At 42.7% G+C, this 15477-nt stretch overlaps 1 protein-coding gene across 20 annotated transcripts in view; it reads left to right on the top strand.

Moving 5' to 3' along the window:
• ATP2B2 (ATPase plasma membrane Ca2+ transporting 2) overlaps window positions 1-15477 on the top strand; it is a 658100-nt gene that overhangs the window by 545005 nt on the left and 97618 nt on the right. For 16 of the 20 annotated variants that reach the window (XR_013229055.1, XR_013229056.1, XM_077325715.1 and 13 more), the window contains one exon: window positions 11487-11528. The exons of the other annotated variants lie outside the window; for them this stretch is intronic. Coding sequence is in view for 14 of the 16 variants with exons in the window: in XM_077325715.1 (XP_077181830.1) it covers window positions 11487-11528 (42 nt within the window). In the remaining 2 variants the exon portion in view is untranslated. The remainder of the gene's footprint in view (window positions 1-11486; window positions 11529-15477) is intronic. 20 annotated transcript variants of the gene reach the window in all.

Here is a 15477-nt window from a genome sequence, read left to right as displayed (position 1 = left end):
AGGCATCATTTATTACTTGAACGGTTTCTCTGGTTCTGGATTCATTCTGTAAAGATAGGCTGCTTGGTCTGCCACAGAATCTTTCTCCTTCCAGCCTTCTATGTTACTTTTCTACTTATTATGAAGTCTGTAACTAGAGCTAATTGGCCTGAGCTACTCATAAATCAGTCTCACCACTCCTATCTGTATTGTGGCCCAGTTAGCAAGAAATATTTTATTTTACTATTATATGTTCAATAATATCCTCCAGAGCGGGGGTTGTTAACCCCCGGTCTTCAGCCTGCTACTGGGCCACAAAGGCCTTGGTGACGGGCTACCACGCCTGCCTCCCCCCCACACACAGCGAGAAGCTCACCAGGCCGCGAGAGAAGCGGCCACCAAAGCAGCTGCTTCACTCGCGGCCCGGCTAGCTTTTTGTTAGGGGGGAAGAGGTAGGCGCGGCCGCCGGCATGCCGGCGGGCACAAACGCGCATTCTCGGAGCTGCCGCGCATGCGCGTTTTCACCACCAGGGACGCTAACGCGCATGCGCGACACCTGGGCTGCCGGCTCTTCGCCACCCTTAAAAAGGTTGGGAACCGCTACTCCAGAGTACTCTATGACTCCTAGAATTAGATATAAGATGGGACATCCAGATAGAATGTTATTGTTTTATTGTTTATTACCATAGCTGTATAGTTAGATATGTCCATTGTCAAAACTGTATTACTCTTGGTGAAATGTATGTTGTATACCACCCTGAGTCTGGATGCAGAGAGGAGCAGTTAATAAATCTAATTAATTAAGTAGCTTTACAGGTGAGACATAGGTCTCTAGAGGCAAGCCAACCATATCCTTGTAGTCTCCTGAATATACATTTATACTCAGTATCTCTTAAGTTGGATCCAAGGAGTAAAAATCATTCATTTGCCTGTTCAGACTATATGTCAAATCATTGTTTTAAACTATCAAGCCTCAAATTAGTATCTATTGTGTAATCTTAAATTTTATTTATTATTTGGATTTCTGGGACCATCCCTCCCAACAAGGCGGCTCAGAGCTGCTAACAACATGGTGAGTAATACATGATGATTAAAATGAGAATAAAAAAGAAATAACAACAGTAGTTAAAAAAACAATTAAAACAAGATAAAACACCTTTCTCAAATTCCATTACTGTTTCCATGTCCAAAGCAACTGCCTGTAAATATGTGCCATTTATCTCAGGAGAGCTCATTTTTCATTATGCCAGTGAGTAAACTTCTATTGGCATAATTATGCTTAGAGATGGTACTAGTGAGTAAGAGAAAAGCTATTCTTATCAGCCCCTACATAAGAATTATTATCTTAGACAATAACACCCAATTTCTGCTTTAAGAAAAAGCTTAAATGCCTAAGAATTCTGGAGGCCAACTTGATGGGGGTTGAGGACAAGGGAAAATTGCCTAGAGATGCTTGAACTCCTGTGAGTTTTGTTTCCTTCTCTTTGCTCAGGCAGCCAATTAATTGATGAGCTGTTTAGCCTTCCCGTTCAGTCTATTCATGTTTCTTCACAGGAACAGACTACTTGCAATGATCAGAAGCTGATAACAGACTGATAAAGGATAATCTGGCTGCTGGCTTCTGATCTGGTACTGAGGAAGCTTTGCTTTTCTTATTTTTTTAGTGGGATGTTCAGAAGCATTGCTTCTCTGCACACCCGACATGGAAGAGAGAGAAGGAAGAAACTCTGTCTTTTGAAATGCAGAGATTAAAAACATTGCATTTGTCCTTGCCTAGCTTGAAGCAATAGTGGGGAAGAAATGAGCTCTCCTTTTAGCAATGCAGTGATTAAAAACACTGGATCTTTCCTTCCAGTCTGGATTAGAGAGAAGATATCTCCCATTTGCAACTTCTACTTTTGAGTCTGCTTCTTCTCATGTCCCCTGCTATTATGCTCAGTGGGTAGGGTGGACAAGAACCTGACTGACAGCTAATCCCCTATCAGCTGTGAGTCAGTTCTGACTACATTGACACCATGTTTGTTTGTTATATTTCCCATACACATAAACAGTTAATGATGCCATTTTTATAGTCTACTTCTTACACCAGGAAAAATGAGGATGCTGAAAGATGTCTGGCCTAAAAAAGAACTGTTTTTTTATGCTGGCTATGGCATTAATTCCTGGAGTACAATCCATATTGTGCCTGTTTTGAGGTCCAGTCTGGTCAAAGAACACCTGCACATTTTGGCAGATTTTCCCACTTCTGTACAGTTGCTTGGAGGACTGATAACAGGATGCATGGCTTCAAAATGGGAAAGGTTTGACTGAAAAATGCCACAAAGACCAAAGTAATCTTCTAGTGAAATATAGCAAAACTAATGTATGTGGAAACAAATAGATGTTAATACTACTCAAATACCATCCAGTAGGTGTTAAATATTTAAGGTGCATCAAGACTCAGTGAGCATTATAGACAAAAATCTCAAAATCTCTATGTTGTATGGAGTTGATATAAGATAGTATTGTGAAAGCTATAAAAATGTATCTAGTGCAAAAATCTCATGCTCTAAAACATGTACATGTGAAGATTTGTAAACTATAAGTGATCTGGGATGCTTTGAAAAAAATGCATAATTTAATGTTTTCAGAACAAAAGATCACCAGTGCTGCTGTATTTAAAGAGATTTAAGATTCTTCTGCTTTAGAATCGGAAAGGGAGGCATAGTGAGTCAGAGTATCCTATAGCAAAACAACACCTGCTTAATGGATGAACACTTTATGCATCAGAAGAAGTGAGTCTGAGTCATGGAAGCTTTTACTGGATTAAATTTTGGTTGTCCTTAAAATGCCGTTAGCAATCTGAATAGCCCAATTTGGCTGGAGCTCATCAGGACTCCTGAGTGAAGTAGGATTGATCAGTACTTGGATGGGAGACCACCAAGGAAGACTTGAATTGCTACAGGTAGGAAGACAATGGCAAACCATCTCTGCTCATCTCTCGCCCTGAATGGCCTTTGGCTAGAGTTGCCATGAGACTTGAAGGCACATTATTTTACTTCTTAAGCTGTCATTGGATTCCTGTTTTATTTTAGAAGAACATAGTGGTTCATTTTTTAAAAATCCAGTTAACTACAGTCTTCCAAGACCAAATATTATATGTCTAGTGCATGTTTTTTTAAAACACAACACAAATATAGGTTTGGGGAGTGTCAAGTCTCCTACTATGGCAGGAGACCTCTCACTGGCAACTTCCTCTTCCAGGCACCACTTAGGCCATGGCAGGAGAAAAAAAAATTTAAATCACCATCAGGCAAATGCCAGGCATCTCTAGGAATTGCCAGAAACAATATGGTTTTACCATAGCATTCCAGTGATTCCTAGAGTGGTGTGGTGTCACTTCTTGATTTTCCTCAGGTGACATCACCATATTGCTGATAGTGTCTTCCTTGTCTCCATCCTCTGACTCCTCCCATTTGCTAGGCTATACCTGGCAAAGCTAGTTTGAGAAAAAACAGCTATCCTGTGTCAAGGCACATTGCCCTATGGGAACAATAATATAACTGAATGAACTAGTATTTGTTTGTGAAAGTTCTGAATATTAACTCTTTTCGTGCATATACTTAGTCATTTAGAACATGCCACTATGGTGTTTAGTAAAGTGTCAGACTAGGACTAGTGACTGGATTCAAATTTACACTCCACCATGATGTTCACATGGTGGACCTTAGAGACCCATTATTCCTCAGCCTTGCTTACATCACAAGATTTAGTATAGAATCATAGAGTTGGAAGGGGCCATACAGGCCATCTAGTCCAACCCCCTGCTCAACGCAGGATTAGCCCTAAGCATCCTAAAGCATCCAAGAAAAGTGTGTATCCAACCTTTGCTTGAAGACTTCCAGTGAGGGGGAGCTCACCACCTCCTTAGGCAGCCTATTCCACTGCTGAACTACTCTGACTGTGAAAAACTTTTTCCTGATATCTAGCCTAAATCGTTGTACTTGAAGTTTAAACCCATTACTGCGTGTCCTCTCCTCTGCAGCCAGCAGAAACAGCATCCTGCCCTCCTCCAAGTGACAACCTTTCAAATACTTAAAGAGGGCTATCATGTCCCCTCTCAACCTCCTTTTCTCCAGGCTGAACATTCCCAAGTCCCTCAACCTATCTTCATAGGGCTTGGTCCCTTGGCCCCAGATCATCTTCATCGCTCTCCTCTGTACCCTTTCAATTTTATCTACGTCCTTCTTGAAGTGATGCCTCCAGAACTGCACACAGTACTCCAGGTGTGGTCTGACCAGTGCCGTATACAATTGGACTATGACATCTTGTGATTTTGATGTGATGCCTCTGTTGATACAGCCCAAAATGGCATTTGCCTTTTTTACCGCTGCATCACACTGCCTGCTCATGTTTAGTTTACAATCCACAAGTACCCCAAGGTCTCGTTCACACACAGTGCTACCTAGAAGCGTATCCCTTCTGTTAAAAAGTACCGGGCCGAGCACCGAACCCTGAGGTACCCCGCTACTCACCTCTCTCCAGTCTGATGAAACACCATTGACAACAACTCTTTGAGTGCGGTTCTCTAACCAATTCCCTATCCACCTGACTATCTGAAAATCCAGATTGCAGTCCTTCAATTTATCCATCAGAACATCATGGGGAACCTTGTCAAAAGCTTTACTAAATTCCAAGTAAATGACATCAACCGAATTTCCACGATCCAGCAAACCTGTTACTTGGTCAAAAAAGGAAACCAGGTTGGTCTGGCAGGACCTGTTGGAGACAAATCCATGCTGACTTCCTTGGATCACCAAATTGTCCTCCAGATGTTTGCAGATCGCTCCCTTTAATATCTGTTCCATTATCTTCCCCACAACAGAGGTCAGACTCACTGGTCTGTAGTTTCCCGGGTCATCCTTCCTCCCTTTTTTGAAAATCGGAATAACATTCTCTGCATCTTCCGTTAGAGTTTGTCCATCCGCACCCAACAGTGGGCCTATTGCCTCCTTTACTTTACGTTTGCTCCTCACATAACTGAAAAATCTTTTCTTGTTACAATGGGCTTCCCTGACCAATCTTAGCTCACTCTCAGCTTTGGCCTTTCTTATGATTGATCTACAGTGCCTAGTAACCTGTAGGTACTCTTCTTTAGAGCTCTGTCCTTCCCTCAATGTACAATGTACTATAGGGTGATGAATGATGAATATTTATTTATTTATTTATTTATTTATTTATTTATCATACTTATATATGATGCAATCCAGGGCTGATTATGCACTTACTTTTTTTTCTGCTGTTGATCCTACTGAATTCAGATCGATTTGAACCCAGGTCTTTCTCCTTCCTCACCCCACCTCCCAAATTGAAACAAAAAGCCATCTGCACTTGATTGGGGAAGCTCAGAGTGGGGAGGGGAGTGGTGGTCATGAAGCTGAACTACCTTTCTTGAACTGGTTGGGGGGGGGGGGGTCAGATGAAGTCCAGCCAGCACTAGTGCTTTATTTCTTCTCCTTTAATGCACAAGCCAGCAGCAGCCTCCCCGAGAACGAGGCAAATATCTGCTGAGAGAAGTGTGGGCTTTTGGAGCACAGTCACTTTAAAACAGGGAGAGAAGCCTTGCAAATGGGAACCAGGAAGTTTTTGAACTGACACCCTGGCCAATGAGGGAAGACTGCTTTGCTACATCAGCATTGCAGGTACAGAGCAGTAAGTTAGTTCACATAAAGTAGAAATCTTAACTTACTGGTGGTGGTTTTTCAAATATCAAGGCTTATATTCACTACTGGATACCGAGGGGGAAATGTAGGGTCACATTTAAGGCCTACCATGCAGGTTGTTGTGGAGTTGAAACACTTGAGGCCTACTGCACAGGGTTGTTGTGCAGATGAAACAGGAGACAAAAGGACCTCTGCAGCGGCATCCAGTTTTGTCTGCACAACAACCCTGTGCAGTAGGCCTCAAATCTGCATAGAGTCACAAATAAGAAATACACATGGCTTGGCTGTTTCTTCCTTCCAGCAGCGAGGCCAGCCACAGCAGTACTTTAAGTGAGAAGGGGCTTTTCTATGGTCTCCCTGTCTACCAACTATATGGCAGAAGGGGAAAGCTTCCCCCCTCAAAAGGAAAGTACAAGTACCCTCCACAGACTCTTCTGCATTGCTCTTAGAACGCCTCCCTCCCCTCAGTCAGGAACTGTTAGAGGCTTCCTTCACAACAGGTCTGAAGGGAAGGAGGAGGAGAAGACTCACCAGCCACCTGCCAGCTCTGTCAGTGGTCTGTGGTAAAGTAAGGGAAGTTGTTGGACACGACAGTTAAGACAGTCCTCGGGCGAAAGGGGCTAGCATGGCCTGTCCAAGCCTTCATCCCCCCCCCCTTGGCACCCCTACTGACCTCTCCCAGGAGCAGTCAGGGGCAGACGCTCTGTGATTGTCCCCTTCCCTCACCCAGGAGGCCCATGTACTTCTGTCTCCCTCAGCGGCTTGGGCAATGTCACCAGATTGCCTTTGGCTGGGCTGGGGGGGGGGGAGCCTGTCTAGATGTTGTGCCAATTGGAATGTAGTGCGTGCATCCCAATTGGCCCAAAGTCCGGACAGACCCTGCCCAGTCTCCACCCACCTATCCCTTACCCTTTTATTTATACAGCATAAACTGTTACAGATATGCTCAAGTATCCTCTCAAAACTAATACATAATTACATTATGTGCCTATGATATGTTGATACTCTATGTTCTCATCAATACAAATCCACCAAACAACTTTTAATTGTCATTGACCGGATTTCTGAGAGCCTGATTCAGAATTTCTATGTTTATTTGGTGAATTTTGCAACAGCATGTTTAGCGATAGATTTTTCTAGGCAGATGTGTTAAAATTCAACATTTGGTATACTATTTTTTAGATTCTGTTAAAACATTTGAGTGGCTTTACACAGACAGAAATAAATAGAAATATGTTTCTCATTTGATGGGCTGATATAGTTTGAAAATGCTCTAACAATAATTGTTTTTAATACTCCTTAGTCCGATTTGATATTTCAGTCCTGATCCAGAGTGAGATACATTAAATTTCAACTGCCACAATGGCTATGGGTTCTGTGCATCTTGTACACCACAACTGGTTGTGCTAGGCTTGTAAAAATACTCCATTCCCCCTGCAGTTTATACTGCACATATCCTGTTAAGCTTGACCAGCCATGTGGCTCTGGTTTTGCTGGGCATTCTGTACACTATAGTAGGTTGTTCTGGCCTTGAAAAAAAATGTCCTGCTCTTCAGTTTGTACCGCAGAGATTCTTTGCTTTGACATTAGTCCTCCTGAGGTTGAATTTTGACAGTGGCATTCTGTGCACTACAACTGACTGTGCTAGGCTTGTAAAAATGTCCCCATTTCAGTTTGTATTGCAGAGATTCTTTCGTTTGACATTAGTCATCTCTTGCTTGCATTAACAGAGTGTTCCTCATTCTTCTGGGTATTCTGTACATTGAAACTGGTTCTGCTGAAAAAATGCTCTCCTTCACTTCAGCTTCCACTTCAGAGTTTCTCTAGTTTGATTTTGGTTCTGTTTGGATTGACACATTGGCTTGTGTTTGTGTTGGGACTGTCAATCCATACAGTGGTTTAATTGGACCTGCTGCTTGTTCTCAATGATTGCTACTTACAGGCATGGCTTTTTGCCAGGGAAGCAGCTTGCAGGTCTCTTTCCCCAAGAAATAATGGAGAACAGTGTTGTCGTTCATGGCCAAGGCAACAGGCCCAGTGCCAGTAAGTCCCAGTAAGGCCCCTGACACCTGGGTTTGGAGGGCAATCCCAACTGTGGTCAAGTCCCAAGGCACCAATGCCAAGAATCAATGTTCCAAGAGTTATTGTCTGTTCAGATTAAAAGGTCAAAGCACGAGGAGTCAGGATATAAGATGAGCCCAATAAACATAGCTAAGGCGAGAACAAGTCATAGCACAAGGTGCCAGAATTTAGAGTGAGTCCAAGAGGTGATGTAAGGTCTGGAATGAACATGGAAGCACAAGGAGTCAGGAAGAAAGGCTGATCCATGGAGTCACAGAGAAAACCAGGGAGTTGGAATTAAAGCTGTTGCCAATGAAGAGCAGGCTGTAACCACTCAGTATTTATGAGACTGTAGCAGCCCATCCCTATCCACTTGTTTCTTGTCCTTTAAAAGGAGCCAGCAGTTTTTCCAGGTGTGAGCACTTAATGTTGCATTCTCTTCTGCCTTTGCCTCTTTTTCCTTTGATGCTCTAGCAATGTTGGTGTAGATATTCCTTCCTCCTCAGAGGCGGATTTAATTCCTGAGAAAAGTTTGTGCTTCTTGACAGCTTCAGCTGTAAGCTCCGGGCAGGGTTTGCAACCCAGGCATTCTCTCAGTCAATGGGTCAAGGCATTCCTCATCTGCTTCTGAGTCATCACCAAACTCATCATTGGCTTGATGTGTCTTGAGGCACTGGAGAGGCTGACTGAGCTGAATGGTGAGTCATGACAAATGGCTCAGGGCACCCTGTTCATGAGCCCATAAAATTGGACCTCTTGGTCCATCAACTTGAAACTTGAGGGTTATTTAAAGAACTGACACCAGAAGCTCCACTGCAGTTTTGGTGCCTGTTTCTTCTAAAAACAACTCCCCCAACCTGAAATCCTTTAAAAACAACCATATATTCAAAAGCAACACCCTCAGTCTTTCCCATAAGGAATAATGGCCCTGAAAAAGATCAGAAATCTGGAAAAAAAACTCTAGATCCAGAATCCCCCCCCCACCACACACACACACACACCATGCTACTGAAGCCACACGCAACTTTGGACCATCTATCATGCCGTTCCTATGGACCTCTGCTATATTCTGTAGCTGAATAAATCCAAAGTGTAGTGATATTGGAAAGACCGACAACAGATATCCCAGCATGGGTGTCCCTGACTAAGAGCCCATACTGTTGGATGTGTGAAGGGGCAGCCCTAAGGGGCACTCATAGTTGGGAGAACAGATAGGGCAAGAAAGGGTGTGAGCACTACTTCCAGGGGCCATAGGGAAACAGGGTGCTCCAGGATGCTCCAGGAACTGGGCTGGAACTGGAGACTAAGCAGAAGTACTGGAATTCCACTATCATGCACCTAGGTCTCCCTGCTGACTCATCACATGCACAGATGCTAAACAAAAACACCTGCAATTATGGCAAATAGCACAGATGCCATGCCAGCCACTGGGGACCTGGCATGACATAGAACATAGTGCTGGGTGGGCCTGTCTCAGGTCCTTTCATGTGCCGATATCGCTGACCTTGGGTGTGGGACTTAGAATTGTTGAAGCCCCACCTGGGTTCAAGTGAAGGGATGGAGCAGGCATATATAGAATCCTGAGCTGGGGCAGCTAGATTCCCATCTCTGCCTACTTTGTCAATATGTGGTTGCCCCTTCAGGTTGAGCCTCCAAAGATGAAGAGGAAGAAGAAGAGTTGGTTCTTATATGCCGCTTTTCCCTACCCGAAGGAGGCTCAAAGCGGCTTACAGTCACCTTCCCATTCCTCTCCCCACAACAGACACCCTGTGGGGTGGGTGAGGCTGAGAGAGCGCTGATATCACTGTCCGGTCAGAACAGTTTGTGGTACCTGATACCACATGATACACATTGTCCCCATGGCATGGACTTTGCTCTCTCCTATGCTTCCTGTAGAGCATCCTGTGTGAGGTTTTAGTGCTGAAGGGCTGTGATTTGGTAGGAACTAGCTGGTTTAGCTACTGCTGGGGAGGGGGTGATTGCTTGTGGCTGTAATCAGCATCCTGTGCTCTGGCTTTGGGGCAGATTCCTGGTTTTGCTTGCCATCGGCAATGACTTGGAACTATTTCAGGAATAGCCCAATTTAGGTCCTCTGTTGCCTGAGTCAGGCTATGCCTCGCTTTTGGCCCTGTGTAGCAAAGGGACCTATACCAGGCCTGGGCCGTGGAGTCGGGCCATCCAAGCCTGGCTCCTCCCTTACTACGGCATCCCGGAAGGGATGTAAAATGCCCCAGGCAGCTCCGTGGTGCTGTGCATTTTTAAAAATTATTTAGGCAAATTTTTGTTTAGGAACATTATATCGAATCCCCACCCAATACCACGTTCATAAACCAACAAACCAAAGCTTTCCCCATTGCCCCATAGTGTGGCGGAACCTCATTGCCCCACCTATTCTTGTGGGAGCACAAAGCCTGGGCAGACTGGGTCCAGCTGCCAAAAGGCTCCCCTGTGTTGGAACAGAAATAGCTGGGGCAAGCTGCCCTGGCTCAAACAGGAGGCTGCAGCCTGGCACACTGACCTCCATGCGGTAAACATCCAAAATATTCCCTGCACAGAATCAAAATTCAACTCAATAGAACAATTGACATGGAGCGTTTATGCTTCTAGGATCTTGGTTTTAGCTAGCTGAACTCTCAGTCTGGAACTTAGCATTTTATAGTATTAAATTATGATAGGGTGCGATACTTTGAATTTATGAGTTCCAAAAGTAAATTTCTATTCACTTAATCCTATATTTCTATAGCTCAGTTTCCTGGTTGATTATTCCTTCATTACCACCATGACTCCTCATCCCCCACCTCCATTTATTGTAACAGAAAATGAAAAATATTGCTTATCTTTAACTGAGTAATGTTTTAAAAATAGTATAGCCATAGAAGAGTGGCTTGAATTAATTTGGCTTGAATTGACTTGAATTAATTGATTTGAATTGATGTCCAGATTTTATAGATTGGTTATATCTTTTTATTTTTAGATAACTCTCTGATTGCTCTATTTTGTTTTGTCAGTTGCTTCTATTTGCTTCCCTTCTTGTTTGTTTACTGTTATATTTGGTTTCAACCAATTTTATTGTGTACTGCTTGGGATACTTTGAAAATAGCTAATAAATTCTTACATAAGCGTGTTGATAAAGAAGGGTGTGCACTTTGACTCATTGAAGGATCTTAAGCAATAACCAGGTATTTCATAGCAGGCAAGTCTATATAGGATGTATTTATTTGAAGTTCAATATTTGCAAACTATTGGCCCTATCAAAGCCCCGTCCATTCATCTGAGACTGTTAAAATCTCTCTGCCCTCTCCCTCTCCCACCACCGAAAGAGAAGAAGTAGACACTGAAGGGAAAAACTGTTTTAGCTGTTATGATTTTAATTATTTATTCTAAACTATATTTTTGTAAATTTTGTATTTTTTATTGTGTCGTGTTGTTTGATGTAATCCACCCTGAGTCTATAGAGAAAGGGTTGGTAACAAGTATAATAAATTATTATTATTATTATTTGTGTAACAGAGTAGACTTCAGTAGTAAACTGATAAACTGGGTTGTGAATTTATGATCAGGAATTGTTTTCATGCATATAAATACTCCATAATGATTTGCCATTAACTTTATTTAGAACATGCTCATGACATTTTGGCCCTTTTTATTTTATTTAACACCCCCCTCCCCCTGTCACATTCTGTCTCTTTGTACTGATTTTTTACTGTCTGTTCTTTGTTGTCTGCTACACTTTTTATCATATAGGCAAAATGCAGGATGGAAATATGGAGAACAGCCAGAACAAAGGTAATCTTCTTTCCTATTAGGCAGATTTTTAAAATGTGCTTGAATTTAGTTCAACAGATAATAACTTTGGAGTCTGTGGAATATGTTGCTTGAAAACAACAGTAAGTGCTGTACATTTCTATAGTAGAAGAAACAGTCCAATAGAGAGCATCATTTCCCATTGGAATCTGTTTTGTTGTTCCATATCATTGATATATTTAATTCACGTGAACAAATCTGTGGATACTTGAATCTAGAGACTGGAGCTATGAACAGACATGACAGTTCTGTCTACAAACTGAAAAAATATTCCAGGTTTGCAGAAAAATCTAAAATCTTTTTTTTTAATAGAGGGGGGTGCATGGGTTTAAAATCCCGGAACAGAAGCAGCACCTGTCTTCAATGAATGTTATTAGGCAACCGCAAAAGTAGTGTGAACCTTCAAAATTTCGTTTGTGTGAGTAAAAGATAGGGAGAGGGGGCAAAGTTCTTTTCAGGACTGATTTGGTCTTCAAGAGAGGACTCATCAGGTCCAGGGCCAGCAACAGACACCATACAATTTGCTACCACAGGTTCAATGGCTCATCTAGGTAGCTTGGTTGATGGATGTGAAGAAGAAAAGGAATCAGGAAAAGCGGATAGGTTATGTAGGCTCTGAGGGAAGCAAAGAGGAAATTTCCCCCATTCCGAGTCCTTGCAGATCATCTGTTTCTGTGTATATACATATATATTTGTATGGAATATAAATATATTCCCCTGAGAGAGATGTTATGTGCATACATTGTCTATCTTGCTAAAACTGGAGTATCAGGCCATAATGGTTTCAACATATGGTTTCACCATGTTTTCCAACATGTTTCAACCCATTACACCATCATGAAAATTTCAGGACATTGATTGTGTTTACAGACCTGCTTCTCATCTTCTGTATTATGCCTTCTCTGAGGACCATAGCAACCCAATGCCAGCGTAGGAGTTGCAACTTGCCCTGTGTTTTCCATTCTCTACCACTTTGTCTTCCACGATCCACCATTTTATGATTATGAAGGCATTTTTTAAAATGCAGTTTACTGTGCAACTTTAACCTACATAAGTTGAAATATAGGAAGTTATGTGAACATGCAGAGGAGAAATGAACACCTAGCCGGAGATTTTTTCAAAGTCTGTGGTGCAGCTATGGCACAATGGAACATACACAATGATTTTTCATTTGCAGCCATCTTGACTATTATCAGCGCCTTGTGAGGATGGCTGCAGTAAAAGCGGCAAGTGTGGTTCTCTCCCACAGAGACACAATATTTGGACTACAATTGGGGATTAGCTACTAAACATATTTCTGTCTTCTGTTAAATATAACTATATTTATTTCCTCTGCAAATTATAGATCAGGATGGATTCTTTATTCTCCTAAATAATATCAGTCTTCCCCCCCCCCTATTTTCCCTTTTTGTGTGTGTGTGTGTTAACTTCAGTTGTCTAATGGCAGTGTTTTGACATGTTTTGCTTTGCAGAAAGAATGTGAGTGCTATTGAAAATCTGAACACATCTTCATTTATTTCTGAAATACATAGATACATGAACAGCAGAGAATACAAAAAATAAGCACTTACGCTTTCAGTTAGATGGCACAATATTGGAAATAACACTTTCAGTTCTGCTTGGGAAAAGTGAAATTGATTGGTTTTTAAGTAGCCTTCAGGGAACAGCTATAATAGTGCACTTTTGAACTTGTCCAGTAAACTCCGTAATATACTGTGAGCAGAGTTCACTGAACATGTCTCCTGAGCAACCCCATTAACATGAGTTGTGCAGCACCATACTCCCATCCATTACAATGGAGATTACACAGGGGAAGTTTGCAATACATTGTGTTCTTGTAGAATCTTTCTTATTATTAGTACATCATCATTTTGCTAAGGAGTATGTGAGAGAGGGGTGTGGAAAATGTGAGGAACTCGTAGTATTGAACGCAGCCAGTATTTCAACACTGGCCTTTCCCTTGCCTCAGTGCTTTGTCAGTTCTTTTGATCATAGCAACAGGGATACTTTTGAGTGCTATTTTTCTACTATCACATAATTTATAAATTGATTAGCAGTGTCAACCTAACTCTTTTGGAGGTATAGATGGCTATGTATCTGTTTAGGACAGCATTGTGGATGGATTACAGGGTCTACGAAAGTGAATTACTGAAGTGCAATTGGGGCCTGAACCCAGTCCGGGTGGGCAGAGTATGAAGGAACAGGAGGGCATAACTCCTCCACAACCTTCCCAGACTAATTTTAATTAGCCATTTTCCTCGTAGACAGACTTGCTTCAATTGAATAGGTCCAATCTGGGTAGTAGGGGGCAGGATCAGAAAGCGCGCTTACCCACCTTGGCAGGAGTGCAACGTACCATCGCGCCCCAAGCCAGGAATTTGGGGGTGACTATGATACCCCCCTGACTATGGAGGCACAAGTCAAAAGAGTAGCGGGCCAGGCATTCTTCCATCTTCAGCAGGCCCAGCTACTAGCGCCCTAACTGTCCCCCTGAACACTTGGCCACAGTGATCCAGTGATCACCTCCAGAATAGATTACTGTAACTCTCTCTACGTGGGCCTACCCTTGTCCTTGATCCGGAAATTTTAGCTAGTGCAGAATGCGGCTGCTAGGGTCCTCACTGGGACACCTTGGAAGGCCCACATCCAGCCTGTGCTGAGGCAGCTGCATTGGTTGCCCATTGCTGCCTGGATTCAGTTCAAGGTGCTGGTTCTAACCTTCAAGGTTATACGTGGGTTGGGCTCCACATACCTGCGGGACCGCCTACCGCCCTATGTTCCCCGCAGGGCCTTACGCTCTGTGGGGGAAAACCTATTGGTCATTCCCGGCCCAAGGGAAGCACGCCTAGCCTCGACCAGGGCCAGGGCCTTTTCGGTCCTGGCCCCTACCTGGTGGAATGAGCTCCCAGGTGAGCTGCGGGCCCTGCGGGATTCGACATCTTTCCGCAGGGCCTGCAAAATGGAGCTCTTCCGCCAGGTTTATGGTTGAGGCTGGGACCAATGGAGGAGATTGGCTACCCCCCCAGCGAAGGGAGGTTGTGGGCCTGTGGACATGCCGCCCCATGCTCTCAGCGCCTCTAGTTGGGATGGGGAAGTAGGTTGGAAGATTATCCGCCATGTTATGGGTTTTTAAGTCTTTTAATGGGGGTGTTTTAATGGGGTTTTAAGACCATGTTACCCACCACGAGCCCATTGGGGAGTGGTGGGATACAAATTGAAGAAATAAATAAATAAATAAATCTAAAAACGAAATCCAATGGCAATTGTAATGTCCTCTCAATGGTTTTATTATTATTAACTGTGGTCCTCCTTATTCAATATATCAACAGTAACTTGCCCAATGTATCAGCAACTAAAACAGAGCCCCAGGTATTATTTATCCCACTTTCCTAATCTTCATCAGTGGTTGCAAATTACAAACCTGAAGCAAGGCAGTATTTATGAATATTAGAATTACAACACGGTAATAAATTGGGCTTTTCATAAATTAATAATGTCTAATTAATGAGCAGAATCTCATCAGCAGCTGACCTTATTCAATGTATTAAATATCAAAAATATAATTTTATGGCAAATTCCCCATAACTTTGGAGCTGATGCCAAAGTGATATGCCTTACTGACTTTGGAGATTGGGAGCTTTGCCATACAAATTATAATATTGTTGATATTTAATACATTGAATAAGGTAAGCTGCTGATAAGTTTATGTTCATTAATTAGACATGATTTGCCATTGCCATTGGATTTCATTTTCAGATTGGACTTTATTTACAAGAAATCCATGTTTTTTTCTTCTTGATTGCATAGGTCTGCTGGCAGCAGAAATGGTTAAAACTGGTCGTAGGCAGAGGCGAGTTTATTTCTTGCCTTCTGTTTCTTCTCTGTTCTGCTTTAAGCATTTTACTTCATTTATACCATATCTTTCTCCCCA

Source organism: Paroedura picta, chromosome 3 (genome assembly GCF_049243985.1).
Source record: "Paroedura picta isolate Pp20150507F chromosome 3, Ppicta_v3.0, whole genome shotgun sequence".
NCBI lineage: Eukaryota > Metazoa > Chordata > Lepidosauria > Squamata > Gekkonidae > Paroedura > Paroedura picta.
Note: the sequence above shows the minus strand (reverse complement) of the source record. Positions and strands in the feature narration are given on the sequence as shown.